General features: G+C 57.8%; 2 protein-coding genes across 2 annotated transcripts; one reads left to right on the top strand and one right to left on the bottom strand.

Moving 5' to 3' along the window:
* The first annotated feature begins 320 nt into the window (after window positions 1-320).
* GUCA2B (guanylate cyclase activator 2B) lies at window positions 321-2,924 on the top strand. The gene is made up of 3 exons (XM_084874744.1): window positions 321-447; window positions 1,519-1,705; window positions 2,630-2,924. Exons 1-3 carry the CDS (start codon window positions 328-330, stop codon window positions 2,689-2,691), a joined length of 369 nt encoding a protein of 122 aa, XP_084730870.1. The 5' UTR covers window positions 321-327; the 3' UTR covers window positions 2,692-2,924.
* A 4,794-nt stretch (window positions 2,925-7,718) lies between these two features.
* On the bottom strand, window positions 7,719-13,558 carry GUCA2A (guanylate cyclase activator 2A). Its single transcript, XM_084872095.1, has 4 exons — window positions 13,472-13,558; window positions 10,156-10,351; window positions 8,368-8,563; window positions 7,719-7,905 (listed from the first exon to the last, which is right to left on the bottom strand). The coding sequence occupies exons 2-4, from the start codon at window positions 10,228-10,230 to the stop codon at window positions 7,841-7,843; spliced, it is 336 nt and encodes a 111-aa protein (XP_084728221.1). The 5' UTR covers window positions 10,231-10,351; window positions 13,472-13,558; the 3' UTR covers window positions 7,719-7,840.
* Between the last annotated feature and the right edge of the window lie 1,405 nt (window positions 13,559-14,963).

Raw genomic sequence — 14,963 nt, forward strand, 5'->3', positions numbered from 1 at the left:
TCACTTGGCCATGGACTAGTGCTGTGACCTGGGGCAAGTCACTTCAACTCTGGAGTGACTTTCCCTGTTTGTAACATGGTCTCCCTATCATGTCACTCCTCAGGTAGCATGGGGAGGAGCGGAGGAAAGTGGTGTGGTCCGAGGCCCGCCCACAGAGCCCGCACACATGCCCTGGCCCCCCTCCTTTCGCTCCCTTTCTAAGAATGGACTCTAGGCTTGTCACAAAGTTGGCAGGTGTCTACCCCACCCGGCTGCCCAGTTAATGAGTGACCAGAGTGCATGGCTTATAAAAGCTGCTAGCCGGAGAGGCAGGTAGCAGCTGGGTGGATGGCTGAGGCGGGGTGCCGAGGGAGCAAGATGGGTGGCAGGACTCTGTCAGGGCTTCTGACTGGAGTGGCTCTGGTCCTCCTGGTGCTCCTGCAGAGCACACAGTCAGTCTACATCCAGGTGAGTCCTTCCAGCCAGAATGGCCTTTAACTCAAGGTTCCCGTGGCGGGAGGTTGGGATGGGGAGAGGGTGATGGGAATTCATGGGATACAGGGGGGGGCAGGGGGGAGAGGGCCTAGAATTCAGCTCAACACACATTCACGGCCCAGGGACTAGGACAGCTGGGGATGCGGGCAGCCGGTACACCTATGGCTATGGTGATAGTGACAATGGCAGTAATACTAAATGGCTGTTATTCAGCATGACTCTCCTCGGAGACCAGCCCATCCTGTTCAGAGGGCAGAGGATGGAGCAAGGCTTGGAGCCTGTCCTTGAGATGCCTGAAGGGAGAGGGGAGACCCCTGTAGGCTCCCGCAGCCCCCCATGTTCAAGCGTGTACGGGTGCAAGGGAGAAGCACCAGAAAATGTCTCCCTGGCAGGTAACATTGCAGGATGAGCTGACATTGCAGGGTGAGCAGGAGGTAGCAAGGCACGGAGGACGCCAGTTCCCCAGTCAGAGGGCACCGCATGGGGAGCAGTCCGCAGGGGGCCCAGGTCTCCTTTCATAGGTCTGTAGCGCTTGGTGGCTCCCACTCCCACTGGGCAGGGCCTCCAGGAGAAGAACAAAGGGTCCTGTGGAGGGTACCAGAGCGCCTCCACCTCCCCCGGCAGCCTGGCCAGCTTGGGGTGGCCATCATTATGGCCTGTCGGTTCAGGGGGGGTCACCCAGTTACGGAGTGTGCCCTGGGTACCAGGCACCAGGGAGGAGGGGACATGGTTACCTCCATTTGTCAGGTGAGGCGCAGAGTGGGGAAGAGGCAGGCACCTGGTTGGGAAGAGGAGGGATTTGAACTGGGGGCCACTGGCCCCCAAAGCCCATGTCTTAAACCACAGTGCTCCACACACAGCCTTGCTGTGGCCTCACCTGGCAGTGACTGGGGGCCTGAGACTGCAGTGTGAAGTGTCAGACACCATCTCGTACTTTCCCTGGTACTGAGGAGTCTACAGGGGTCTCCCCTCCTCCTTCAGAGTCTGGGGCCTGGTCTCCTAGCCTAGGTTTTGATGCCCTTCCATTTCTCCTCACCTCCCCAGTACCAGGGCTTCCAGGTCCAGCTGGACTCCGTGAAGAAACTGAGAGACCTCGAGAGGCAGTCGGTGCTCAGCCCCCGCCTGCAGGCCCAGAGCCTCCTGCCCAGCCCGTGCTACCACCCGGCCCTGCCACCGGACCTCCAGCCCATCTGCACCTCCAGGGAGGCCGCCAGCATCTTCAAGGCCTTGAGTGAGTGTCCCCGCCCCTGGGAGCTCCCTGCCCTTGTCCCCTTCCTTCCTGCACCCCAGGCCAGGTTCAGTTCTTCCACCTCACCGTATTTCTATAAAGTACCCAGCGGCTGGGGACAGGGCAATCCAAGATACACAACACCCTTTTCCCAGTTTGGGCACCAAAAGCCGGGCAGCTCCCAACAACCGGAACCAACTGGTCATCCTCCATCAAAGACCTCCCGGATGGGAGGGAAGGGCCCCGGGAAAGGGAGCCGTGCGCACTGACTGTGATGCAGTGACGATGGGGAGCACAGTGGGACACGAGGAGGGGTGACTCACATCTGGGGTGGCATAATGAGTCTGAAAGGCTTCCAAGAGTAAGGTGACAGACGTCCCGCTTTTGGCGGGACAGTCCCGATTTTTTAATAATTTGTCCCGCGTCCCGTGGCGTTTTAAAAAAGTCCCGATTTTTGGAAAGAATCGGGACTTTTTAAAAACGCCGCAGGACGCGGGACAAATTATTAAAAAGCGGGACGTCTGGTCACCTTATCCAAGAGGTGACTTCGAGGCTGAAAGGGAAGAAATGAAGCAGAGCTGGCCAGGAGCAGGTAGTAACTAGCTAGCATTGAGTGCCAGGTCCTTGTCAGCCCTGTGCCTGCATTCTTTCCTCACAACCACACTGTCCGTCAGGCCGTGACTGTCCCTTCAGGAGACGGGAAACGCAGGCAGAGTTTAAGTGACTTGCCCAGGCTCTGTGAGGAAGGAGAGGGCCTGGGACTTAAGCCCAAGATGTTCACTTCGTTTCTAAAATGTCACGCTCTTCATCTGCGAGAAAAGATGCCGGCCCTCTAGGCAGGCTTCTCCGGCCGCCTGGCCAGCAGCTCCCTGGACCACAGGTGTTTCAGGTTCACGTTCAGCTGACCAGTTCTCTCCCCCTGCCCAGAGACCATCGCCAACACCAACTGTGAGCTGTGCGTGAACGTTGCCTGTACCGGCTGCCTCTGAGATGGCCCTGGATATCCGGCGCCAGCCCTGGACACCTCGTCTCCCCCCACCAACCACTGCCTTTGCAGCCCCCCACCCCTCAAACTCTGGCAGTGCCCTGGCCACCTCAGTCATTGCCACCCTCCTAGGACCAAATCCGCTGGATCTGGCACAGAGCAGCGTGACTCGCAGTTGGAGGAGAGTTTGGCCCCTTAGAAAGCCCTACTGCTGAATAAAGATGCTCCACCCTCACGTGAATCAGAGTCCATCTGTCCATCCCCGGAGCCAGGGGAGGAGCTTCTTGGGAGCTGGGTGGGCTGAGGACACAGTGTGGGCCAGAGTTAGGAATCCCCAGGTTTCCAGCACCCAAGGAGCCTGTTCACTAAGTCCTGTTTGGTACAGAAGGGAGTGAGCTCAGGGCGGGAAACAAGGGGCCCATGCTCCACAGAGCACCCAGACCCACGTACCCCAAGCTGAGCTCAAGACCTGGCCTCCCTGCAGGGCCAGAGCTCTGAGCTCCTGATGGGGTGGGGAGAGCTCCCTTGCTTAACTGGGACGGGGGTGGGTGGAGGAAGGATCACGTGGTGCCCCCTCCAGTCCCATCGCCAAGCTGACTGACCACTTGCACACGGTGCCTGAGAAGATGGGCCCTTAGCTTTCACCCTTGGTGTCCCCCGCCCCAGATGGGAGGTATCTCCTGGGCCCTGGAGAATATTAATAACAGTAGCCTTCGTTTATTGCGCGTTTGCTATAGCCTAGGCCAGTGGTGGGCAAACTGCGGCTCTTCCGCAAAATACCACGGCCTGGGCGAGTCTATTTGGAAGAAGTGGCGTTAGAAGAAGTTTACGTTTAAAAAATGTGGCTCTCAAAAGAAATTTCAATCACTGTCCTGTTGATGTTTGGCTCTGTTGGCTCATGAGTTTGCCGACCACTGGCCTAGGCACCAGTCTAAACCCTTGGCACGTGTTAACTCACTAAGCCTCACAGCAGCCTAAGGAAGCAGGGACTGTTCTGATTGGCATCTCCACTTCACGAGGAGGTACACCGGGTTCTGAGAGGACCAGTCCTGGCACAGCAAAGCGGTAAAGCAGAATTCTTCCCGCAAAGTCTGGGCCAGAAGCCGTGCTCTGAAATGCCATACTGCGCCTCCCCATGACACCGGCCCGGCTCCTGGCCCCCGGCCCCCCGCTCCCCGCCTCCACATCTTCCCTCGCAGTGGCCTCTGGTGCCATAACTCAAGGCCAGAGCCGAGCTGGGAATTCCCCGGAGCAGGGCCTTTCCACAGCATGGGGTCCTCCCCAGCTTCTGCCTGGGGCAGTGAGAGAGGAGGAAAGTTGGGTACAAAGGAGCTGGGGCCTCTGAACTCAGTCCCCCCAGCCCCGCTCTGGGCCAAAGCAGCATGAATCCCCCCAGAACTCCACCCCTCCTGACCATCCAGTTCTGCTACGGAGTCCCCAGTCTCCCAGCCCGCCAGGCCGCAAAAATTCCCCGAAGCTCCAGCTCCTTTCCCTTCCTCCCCCACAGGCCAGACTGGCGGGGGCCCTTGCAATGCCTCCTGCGTCTGTGAGAGGAAACAAGTCATCTTTTCTGTCAAAGAACAGTTTAGACAGCCGCCATTTTGGACCGCGTGACTTGGCAGCCGCCATGTTGGCTGCATGGCTTGCAGCTCTTTGAATTAGCCAATAGCGAAAGACTGGGGGCCGCCCTTTGAATTAGCCAATAGCTAAAGACTGTGCACCTGAGCTCCAATCAAGAGCAAAGGACAGCCGGAACCGGTTTGGCTCAGTGGATAGAGCGTCGGCCTGCGGACTGGAAGGTTCCAGGTTTGATTCCGGTCAAGGGTATGTACCTTGGTTGCAGGCATATCCCGGGTGGGGGCTGTGCAGGAGGCAGCTGGTCGATGTTTCTTTCTCATCGATGTTTCTAGCTCTCTGTCTCTCTCCCTTTCTCTCTGGAGGAAAATATATATTTTTTTAAAAGAACAAAGAACAGGTCACGTGCCTCAGGGATTATAAAGCCAAGCAGCCCACCTGCTCTGTGTGCACACCTTCCAGACCATGTGTGTGCACCCTTCTACGAAGAAGTTAATATGTTTGTCTGGCTGCCTGGCTCCTGAGTGTTTTTTTGTTTGTTTGTTTGTTTGTTTGTTTTTTAAATATATTTTATTGATTTTGTACAGAGAGGAAGGGAGAGAGATAGAGAGTTAGAAACATCGATGAGAGAGTGTCATCGATCAGCTGCCTCTTGCACACCCCCTACTGGGGATGTGCCCGCAACCAAGGTACATGCCCTTGACCGGAATCGAACCCGGGATCTTTCAGTCCCCAAGCCAATGCTCTATCCATTGAGCCAAACCGGTTTCGGCTCCTGAGTGTTTTGTATTCTACCAGAACCCCTGACTTGGGGGGCTCACCTTATTTCTAGCACGTCCCTCTGGGCCGCTCTCATCTCTACCATCACTCGAGGTGGGCGTTTAGAGCACTACCCCAGACCAGGACAAAGCTTCCTCCCTGCCCTTTCCATCCCCACCACCTTACCCTCCCCGCGTTCCCTGGCACCTCTCAAGTCTCAGCCAAGCTCATGAGCCACGTGGCCTCCTCTCCGCCAGTCCCTCCAGCAGCTCTGGGTTCCCACCAGCCTGGGGAGGAGGCAGTGAAGGAACCGCCACTGACCAGGCGTCTTCCCTGTGCCAGGCACAAGGCTGAGCCATCCACACAGAAAGAAGAGCAACAGTGACAGCATCAACGAAGTGCTCACCATGGGCCCGGCTTTTCCTGCATCACCTCATTTACTCTTCCCTCACCCACGTTTTATTTAGGGGTAAAAAGAAAGGCTTTCAAACAACTCACTTCTGAAAGCTCTAAAGGTGGAATCTCTCCTCACTCCCCACCCCTTGTCACCCCCCGTTTACAGGTGAAGAACCTGAGGAAACAGCCTAAGGGGCCTGCCCCCAGTCTGGCAGCTGGGAACAGGTGGCGCCAGGACTCACACCCGGAGAGCGGAGAGCGGGCTCCAGGGCAGGAGCGTTACGTGCTCCTACGCCACCACAGGGCTCCCCCGATGCCCCTGCCGCCTGGGAGGCAGGGTCTGCCATCCCCACTTGTGGCTGAGGAAGCCGAGTCTCAGAGCGCGGAGCACGGCTTGTAAAGGACACGCTCAGGCTCCAACTCAGCCCGTGTGCCTCCCGGGCCGCCCTGTCCGCCTGACTGCAGAGAGAGTCCGCCCACTCAGCGCCAGCAGAGCCAAACCCTGACCACCAACAGCCACAGGGGATAAACATTGGCTATTCTATGGTGAACGTGCCACCCCGGAGAACGGGAAGCTAATGCTCAGAAGCCCAAGCTCCCCGTGGACGGGTAGGTTACAGATGATAGAGGGCAAATCGCAAGGCGTGGTGGGTTCCGGGTTCAGGGCTGTGCGGACACACCCCGGGGAGCACTCTGGCGTCCCTCTGCCCAGTTTTATGGGGAAGCAGCCAGGGAGGCCTAACGCCTTAGGATGCAGGAGCTGGAACATAACTTAGGTCAGGATAGTACCTTTAGCTTAGCAGAGCCCACGCCTTGTGACCCTTAGTGAGGGCTGTGCCGCTGTTTCTGGCTGCCCCCGGGGTTAATGACTAGAAGGGAAGGCTCAGGCTTACGGGGCAGGCTGGGAAGAGTGCTGGGGCGACATAGTCAACAGAAATCCTGCACTGAATCAGGGCCCCTGGTGTCACCGAGGTGAGCCGTTCCAGTGCCTTGGCCCTTCCTGCTTCTGTGTGTGTGTGTCTGTGTGTGTGTGTGTGTGTGTGTGTGTGTGTATATACCAACCCCACCTTCTAGAATACCCTCTGCCCCCATCTCCACACAGGCTTTGAAATTCCATCCATCCCAATGCAAATCCCAAGAGCTAAGCAAATGCCTGCTTCCCCTCCCCTTCACCAAGTCTTCCCTGACTCCCAGGACATCGTTCTCTGAGTTCGGTAGCCGGGGGAACCCCACTTGGGTCACCCAGTTCCCCTCCACCCTTCTCCCCAAGAAGGACCCAAGAAGGTCGCCTCCTCTTTCCTCCTTCCCTCTACCTCTCTCCACCCCTCACCTCCTCACCTCCTCACCCCTGCCCGAACCATTCTCAGCTTGACCCTGCCTCCCCTTTCTTTGGTTTGTTTGTTTCTACGGTTTATGGCGTTGGTATGTTTGCATATAGCCTGAACTTTACATGCATCACACACACACGTTTGCATGCGGCACTGCCCCTGGCCTGGGAGGCAGGTGCTGTGGCTACCCAGTCTTCCAGAGGAGGAGACTGAGACACAGAGAGGAAAAGCTCCTTTTCTGCCATCGCCCGGCACATGGAAGACCTGGGACTCGAACCCTGTGGCTCTTGCTTTTCCCTGCTCTGTGACATTCTCATGCAACCATCCATGCGGCGGGCCTCACCCCTCTGGGGAGCAGAGAGACTTCCCCAGGCACAGAAGCCATTGCACCTCAGAGAGGCCAGAGCTGTGCAAGGGGTGTGGGTGGCCAAGGTGCCTAGGGAGCCCCGAGGACAGAGTGGGAGCATGAAGGCCCCCTCCTGGGAGGGCGGGAAAGACTCCTGAGGAGAGGCCCTGGGAGTGGAAGGGTGGGGCCTGGTGGGACCTGGGCAGGGGTGTGGGGAGAGGAGCATGCAGTGGTGAGACGGGGAGAGAAAATGCTGAGAGCTATGACTTGGGGAGGGGGGGGGGAGGAGTTGTGGGGGGAGGGGAGGAAGCAACGCTGAAGTGGTCAGAGCGAGCCAGACCCTGAGGCACCTTGAATACTCTAGAGCTCAGGGCCAGTGCTTTGGACCCTTGTGACCCTGTGCAGAGATGTGGCTCCCTGACTTTGGTGACTCCAGGACGAGTGAAAGAGCAGAGGTTCCACCTCCTCCACTGGTGGTCTGGAGAGTCAGGTCTCCCGGTGCAGGGAGAGTGGGGTCCTTGCGCTTCACACTCAAGGCCCTGAACGTGAGAGGGCAGGTAGGCACTCACGAAGCTGGGTGATGCGTAGACTGAGAGGTGAGGAATGAATGAAATCAACGCCAGGAGTACTCTGGAATCTGGTTTATTAGAGGCAGGTTGGAGAAGCAGCCAGCAGCTGGCAGCTCCGGAGATGCCAGGAGTGGGGGCATTCTGCAGGGGAGGGACAGAAGACAGCGAGCCCCTGCTGTCCTAGCATCCAGCACAGGCAGCGTAGGCACAGAGCTCGCATGTGCTCGGGTCCTCAGCGATGGCCTCTGGACAGGAGAGATGGGGCCCCATGAGCATTAGCTTCTCTTCCCCAAACCCCTCCCCCCTCCTTTGAGCCAGAGCTAGGACATCTGCCACCCAGCTCCTGGGAGAAACCCAGGCCTGTCCTCTATGACCAGTTGGGCTTCCTGCCTCAAACCAGGACATGTGCCGCTCAAACCAGCCAATCAGAGCAGCGTTTCCACCCAGAAAAGAGCTACACCGTGACACGGTGCTACTTGCGTCAGTCAGAGCCCAGACCTTCCTAAAGCAAGCCTTGCCAATTACAACCAAGAACTAATTACAGCAGAGGGCTTCCCGTGACTCACCCATCAGAGCAGAGCCCCCTAGTCTCACCCATCAGAGCAGAGCCCCGCCTCTGAATCCCACCAATCAGAGCACTCCTCTTCTTCAAGTGCCACTAATCAGAGAATGCCTAAGCCCCACCCAACAGACAGGAGGCTACTCACCAAGCCTCCTGAGGATCTCATTGGCGTTGGGCTCCTTGCAGACAGGCTTGATCTCTGCAGGCAATTTACTAGAGCTACAGAGGGCGGGAACCGCAGGTCCATCAAACTGAATTCCGTCCCCAAAGCTGGGCTCCTGGAGCTCCCGCAGGCCCTTGAGCTTCTTCACTGACTCCAGAGAAAAGGAGAACTTTCCATCCTGAGGGAGACATGTCCAGAGCATGAGGCCAAGCTGCAGCCTGCTCCCTGACTGTTTCCTCCGGGACTGGCCCCCTCTGCAGCCCCAGCCGCTCAAGCAGTGTTAGTGGCTCATGGGAACCAGACACTCCTCTCAGGGCACCAGGAGGTAGTTAGAGCTCGGGCCTCAGAGCTGGACAGTGGGCTTGGACCCTGGTTTTGCTCTGTGCCCATTCCTGCATGTTACGAGGAATGGAGGAAATGGATGTGATGTGTCTGGGACACAACAGGTGCCCGATATGTGGGAGCCATGGTGCTGATTTTCGGGGAGACGTACAGAGCTGGGACCACGTTCCGTGTGGCCATGCCCAGGCTCTTTTCACCCCTAACTGACAGTCACGTGGACTGCTCACCTGGCTCCCAGCTCCCGCCTGCAACCTGGCTGATGTTTGAGAAGCAATAAAAGCCCCCTCCCCCCCACTCCCCACCCTCAAGCCTGGCTGGGATAGAGTGGGGCCCCTGCAGGGTGCATCCACACTCAAGGAGGCCATATGAGTCCTGAGATCCAGGCCAGTACTCAGTCTGAGGACAGGACTAAGAAGGAATGTCTGGAATTGAACCTGAGGCAGGATCCTCAGAAGCTAGGCGAATTCCTTGGCAAGTGGAATTGGGAACTGATAGAACTGAACAAATTGGTAGAGCAATTCACAGCCAGATACAGAGGGTCACTGGGAGGAGGGGGGTGCACTAGCTATGGGCAAAACTGGCACCGGACCTGGCCCCCCAGGGAGCTCTTCCTTCCCCTGGCTTATCACCAATCATGCCTGACCTTTCCCTGACCTTTCCTCCCTAGAGATACCATCTAGGCCTCAGGTGTATTTCAGCTCTAGGCCCAGAAAAGCAGCAACACTAGTGCTGGTGACTCCAGGACCAGCTGCAATAACTAATGACCCTCTGCCTGGTGCTGTCCAATCAATAGAGACCAAGACCCTAAATGGATACACCTGGAAAAGCTGATGACTATTCTATTGAGATCCTCCCCTAAGACTTCCAAACTCCCAGCCTTTAAAGCCCTCCACACAAAGGTCCCAGCTTTTCCCTCCCCCCTTCCCCACCTCCATCCCCACCCCTCGCCCAGCATGTATCTCCTAAACTTTAAGGGTCCCCAGAAGACTTGCAACCAGGGGAGCAATGGGCAGCGGCAGCTCATCCTGGTCCGACCCCCTGAACCTACGTCCAGGGTCCCCTCTTCTCTGACTCTCCAGGGAGCTGACGGCAGCCCCACCTTGGCTCGCTTCCTTCCTATAACGTTCCTAGAGAGACAGAGCCACCCGCCTAGTCTCCTTTTGCTTCTTCTATCCTAGGCCCTTCCTTGTTTCACTGTCCCCAGCTTTAATAAACATCCTCTCAAAACACCTAGTCTCGCGTTGTGACATCTTCCCTGCACAAAGTCAAGAACCCACGCACTGCAGGCTGGCCCGAGGCAGACCTGCTCCCGGCCTAGTCCCCTTTCTGGTGACAAATCCAGCTCCAAAGAGGGGGTGCTCTCTCAGGGCACCGGCCCTGTGTCCTGGGGTCAGAGAGCCGGCCAGGCAGGGAAGGGGCAGGACTTACCTGCACAGTGACTGCCCCTGCCAGAGCAGCGCAGGCTCCCAGGAGGCACAGAGCGGCGAGCGGGAAGGTGTTCATGGCAGCCGGGCCCGAGAGAGGAGTGGCTGGTCCTGGGTGCCAACGGGAAACAGTTGGAGCTTTTAAAGAAAGCGGGGTTACTGAGTAACCCGGGAACTTTTTGGCAGGCTCATCTGCTCACCTGTAAATTAGGGCCCAATCAATTAAGGCTCAAGACAGTCCTGGCAGATAAGAGATCAGTCCCCTCCCTGGGCACTCATTTTTGACCCACAGCCAGCTGGGCCCCGCATTCACTCCCAACCACATACACTCGCTGACGCTGCTCTGGGCCAGGTCCCATGCTGAGGCGGGTCTGTAGGCCCAGCACGGTCCTTGGGGAGGGGTCCCACACAATGCAGGGTGACCAGGGGAGGGGGAGGGGGGCTCAGGGTGGAGAATGGAGGGGCTCCTCCCCCAGTCCAGGGGTAGAGCAGTTCAGGAAGGTTTCCCACAGAAGGGCATGCCACTGCCCAGTTCTGGAGAATGGGTGGGCATTTTCTTAGAGAAGGGGTGGGGTAAAGGCCATTTCTTACAGAAGATGCTGCATTTATGACAGCCGAGGTGAACTAGGCCTGGACTGTTCAGGGAAATGGAGTTATGCAGCTGGGAGGAGGTGAGGAGGGAGTTTGGAGAGGGCTTCATGGGCTGAGAGATGAGGCTGCGAGCCAAGGCACTAGGTGTGGCCACTGTGACGGGGAGGAAGGACTCAGCTCTGCCATCCACAGGCCCAGTTCAAACCTTGCCTACTGCCCAGCTGCAATGCGTGTGAACTTGGGCAAATCGTTTCCTCTCTCTGAGCCTCGTTCGGTGTCCCTTGTGCCCTCTATGGGGACTAATACCAATACCTGCCTCGTGGGGTTATTTTTGTCAACAGCGGCATCCACTTCTGGTCCCCACTGGCCTCTCTAGGGACCTGCCCATCCAGAGCCACAGCCTGACCTCATTTGCACTGATTCCACTGTCCTGACTGTCCCTCAGACTCAGATTATCTTCAAATGAGCCCCTTCCCTTCCCCTCCCAATTCCCTTCCCCCCTGATTCCCCAACCTCCTCCCCAGTCCTGCTGTTTCACCCGCTGACCAGCCCCCATGTGTGCCCTCCCATTCCGCTCCCCCTCCCCCACTAGCCCAGCCTACCCCCCCCACCCCCGACACACACACACCCTGGCCCTTCCTGAGCGTGCTTCCTCACTGTTGAACATACTATTCTGTCTTGTCCCTAGGCGAACTCCTACTCAAACTACAAGGCCCGGGTCAAATAACCCCCACTGCATCCTCAGCTAAACCACCTCTCTTTGTCCCCACAGGACTCAGTGCAGTCCCCTCCGGGGGATCTTGCTGAGTGAGATGACCTGGCTATGTGTGTCTGCCCCTGAGACTCTGACCCCCCTGAGGCCTAGCACAGTGTGTGTTCATTGTGTTCTGTTGTGAGCAGGGCCCCAGGACCGGGAGGAAGGGAGGTCCAGGAGCTCCATGGTTCTAATCTACAAACAAACCTGGCCAGAAGCCAGGCAGGGGCCCTGAGCGGGCTGGGGGTGCGGAAATCCCTGGGTGTGGAGAGTCAATATTGAAGGAGGAATCGGAGGGGCAGAGCCTGGCCAGAAGGGAACTACAAAGGGGTCCGGCCCAAGGGAGGGGCAGGAACACCTGCTCTAGCTGCCTTCCCAGGTCCCTCTTGGAGGTAGACTGGCCTTCCTCCCCTTTCTGGGTGTGTGTGTGTGTGTATCTATGTGTGTGTGTACTGAGGTGTGTGTATGGACACTAAACTGTATATTCACATGCTGATGAGTGTGTGTGTGTGCATGTGTGTGTGTGTGTGTGTGTGTGTGTGTGTACTGAGAGTGTACACATATGCACACTAAACTGTATATGTGCATGCTGATGAGTGTGTGTGTATGTACTAAGGTGTGTATGGACACTGAACTGTATGTGTGAATGCTGATAAGTGTGTGTGTATGTAGGTGTGTGTGTTTTCGCTGAGGTCTACACATCCAGTCCACCCATGGAGTGGCTGGTGCTAGCTGAGAGCCGGTGGGAGTGAGCCCTGGGGGGGGGGGGTAGAGAACATTAGGGTGACGGGTGGAATTTAGTTGAAGGTGAGGCTAGAGATGCCCTACGGGCAGCACTTATTTCCATTGGGAGGGAGGTCAGCACCAGGCTCAGGTCAGGAGTGCAGCTCAGGGTGCTGCTGGGGTTGGGGGGTGCCGGGTGGAGCTAAGCAGGCGAAAGCTGGGTTCGATCAGCCATGGGTTACAGGTTAGGGAAGATGTCGTGGCAGCGGGTGACAGGAGTTCGAGTTAGGATTCAAGTGGAGGTGTGGGTTAGAGTCAGGTCTGGATTGAAGCTGAGGGGGGTGAGGAAGCTGGGGGGGGGGGACAGGATGAGGGTTAGAATCAGGGGGTGGTTAGGACGGGTTGCCGTGGGGATTCTAATTGACGCGGAGCTTTGGGGTCAGACTGTCTCCTTGGTGGGGCTGAGGCTGAGCGGAGTGTGCGGATGGAGTTGCCTGTGGCTGGGCTGAGGATTGCCTGCGGTGAGGATTGGATCTGGGACTGAGTGTGAGGCTCCGGCAGAGCTGGGGCTTGGTTTTGCATGAAGGACGGGCTGAAGGAGCCCGTTCCTGGCTGGCTTTGATCTGTCCATCTTGCCTCTCCTGAGGCGGCAGGCTGGGGATCCAGGCAGGGGCTTTGGTGCCTGAAGCCTCTTCTTCCCGAGTGCCCTGGCCAGGCTGACCTGGCACAAGGCAGGGGAGCGGGCGCCACGGGAACCACACCGTGGGAAAGAGGAAGTGGCCCCTGGGCTCCGCCCTTTGGCCCCGCCCTACCCAACCCTGGCCCGACATCCCCCTGGGAAATGGGAACGAGTCCCCTTCCCTGACTCCCCTGCACCCGGCCGGGCTGTGTCCAGGTGGGAATTCTGGCCCTCTCCTTCCCCCACTGCAATGAAGCTGCTGGGCACTGAACTGGATCCTCCAGCACCCAGGCTTCCTGCCCCCCCCTCCACACACACACACACACCTGAACTCTGAGGCATTGGTCCCCAGCACTCCCCACCCTTCATCACTCCTTATTGGTGGCAGGTGGGTCTGGTGGTTAGGGCTTCCCCATCCAAGGCCACCTCTTCTGGCAAACTCTTACTCCTCCACAGCCTTCTGGCCGTGCCACCCCTGCCACCTGCCTCCGCATCTGAAAACCCATCCTGCTGCCGGAACCTTCAGAAGAAACCTGGATTCACAAGGCCCTTCATGATCAGGCCCCTGCTCACCCTCAACCAGGACTCCTCGGAGGGAGCCAGAAAGAAGAGCCGAGACCAGGGGAGGGGGGGGGTGCTGTTGGAGTCAGGCAGCCCTGGGTTCGAGTCCAGCTTCATCAGTGAACAGCGTGTGACCTTCCCAAGCTTCAGTTTCTGCATCTGAAAAATGGAGGCAATAGCACCCACAGTGTGGACTTCAGATTGTCTAGAAAACCTTCCTCACTGATGCCCAGCCCAGCAAGCCTGGGTGAGGACCATCTCCACCTCCTGGGCTCGGCTGGCCACCTACACTCTCCCCTATAAAACGTGGCAACTGTCTGTCTTGGCCGCCGTCCTGCCGGCTTCTGAAAGCAGAGCTGTCTTGCTTGGTTGTGGCCCCAGAACTCGCACAGGCTGGCATGTAGGGGGTGACATTGAGCCCATATGGGAGAAGAGCATGGCGGTATTTTATATAATAAAGATGTGTTATGCAAATTGACCATCACTCCAACACACAAGATGGCCGCCCCCATGTGGTCAAAGATGGCTGCCCCCGTGTGGACACAAGATGTCTGGCAGGGAAGGAAGTTGGGGGGGGACCCAGGCCTGCAGGGGCAGGAAGTTGGGGGGGACCAGGACTGCAGGGGGAGGGAGTTAGGGACAATCGGGCCGGCAGGGGAGTGGTTAGGCATAGATCAGGCTGGCAGAGGAGTGTTTAGGGGGTGATCAGGCTGATAGGCAGAAGCAGTTAGGGACAATCAGGCAGGCAGTCAGGCAGGTGGTTGGGAGCCAGCAGTCCTGGATTCTGAGAGGGGTCCCAGATTAGAGAGAGTGCAGGCTGGGCTGAGGGACACACATCACCCCTCTCTCTCCCCTCCCCTCACCCTGCCCCACCCCCCTGTGCACAAATTTCGTGCACTGGGCCTCTAGTTTGTAATAATCACAACATTAACAAGAGCCATGACCGGAACTGGCTCTGGGCTGGGTGCTTTACAGGTGTGGGAACCAGCACCAGCCCCTCACCCCACTCCCAGCAGCTCCCAGGGCTCCCCACTGCTGGCTGCCTGCCCTCTGATCTGGATGAGGAGGCAGACGCTCTGCCTGTGGGCCCACAGGCTGTCTAGCTCTTGGGTTTGGGTGATCACAACATGGCTCCAGGGCCCCCTGAGGACCTCCCAGGCCTGGCTCTGCTTCCCTGCAGGCTGCCCCCTTTGCTGAGCCCAGCAGGAAAGACGAGGTGGGCGCCCACGCCGACCTGGGTGACCTTGAAGAGGGTGTGGTCCACATTTCGCAGCCTCCCCATCCTGCTTCCAACATCCTGGTTCCTCTGAGAGCCCAGAGCTGCCTGTCTGGGAGGGACGTTACAATGTCTGTGAATCTCCTAACAGCTCTGAGAACTCTTAAGAAACAATCCTAGAGTAAGGTGACCAGACGTCCCGCCTTTGGCGGGACAGTCCCGATTTTTAACCATTAAAAATCGGGACTGTCCCGCCAAAAGCGGACGTCTGGTCACCTTACCCTAGAG

The sequence above is a fragment of the Pipistrellus hanaki genome (assembly GCF_964339955.1).
Source record: "Pipistrellus hanaki genome assembly, chromosome: 2".
Lineage (NCBI taxonomy): Eukaryota > Metazoa > Chordata > Mammalia > Chiroptera > Vespertilionidae > Pipistrellus > Pipistrellus hanaki.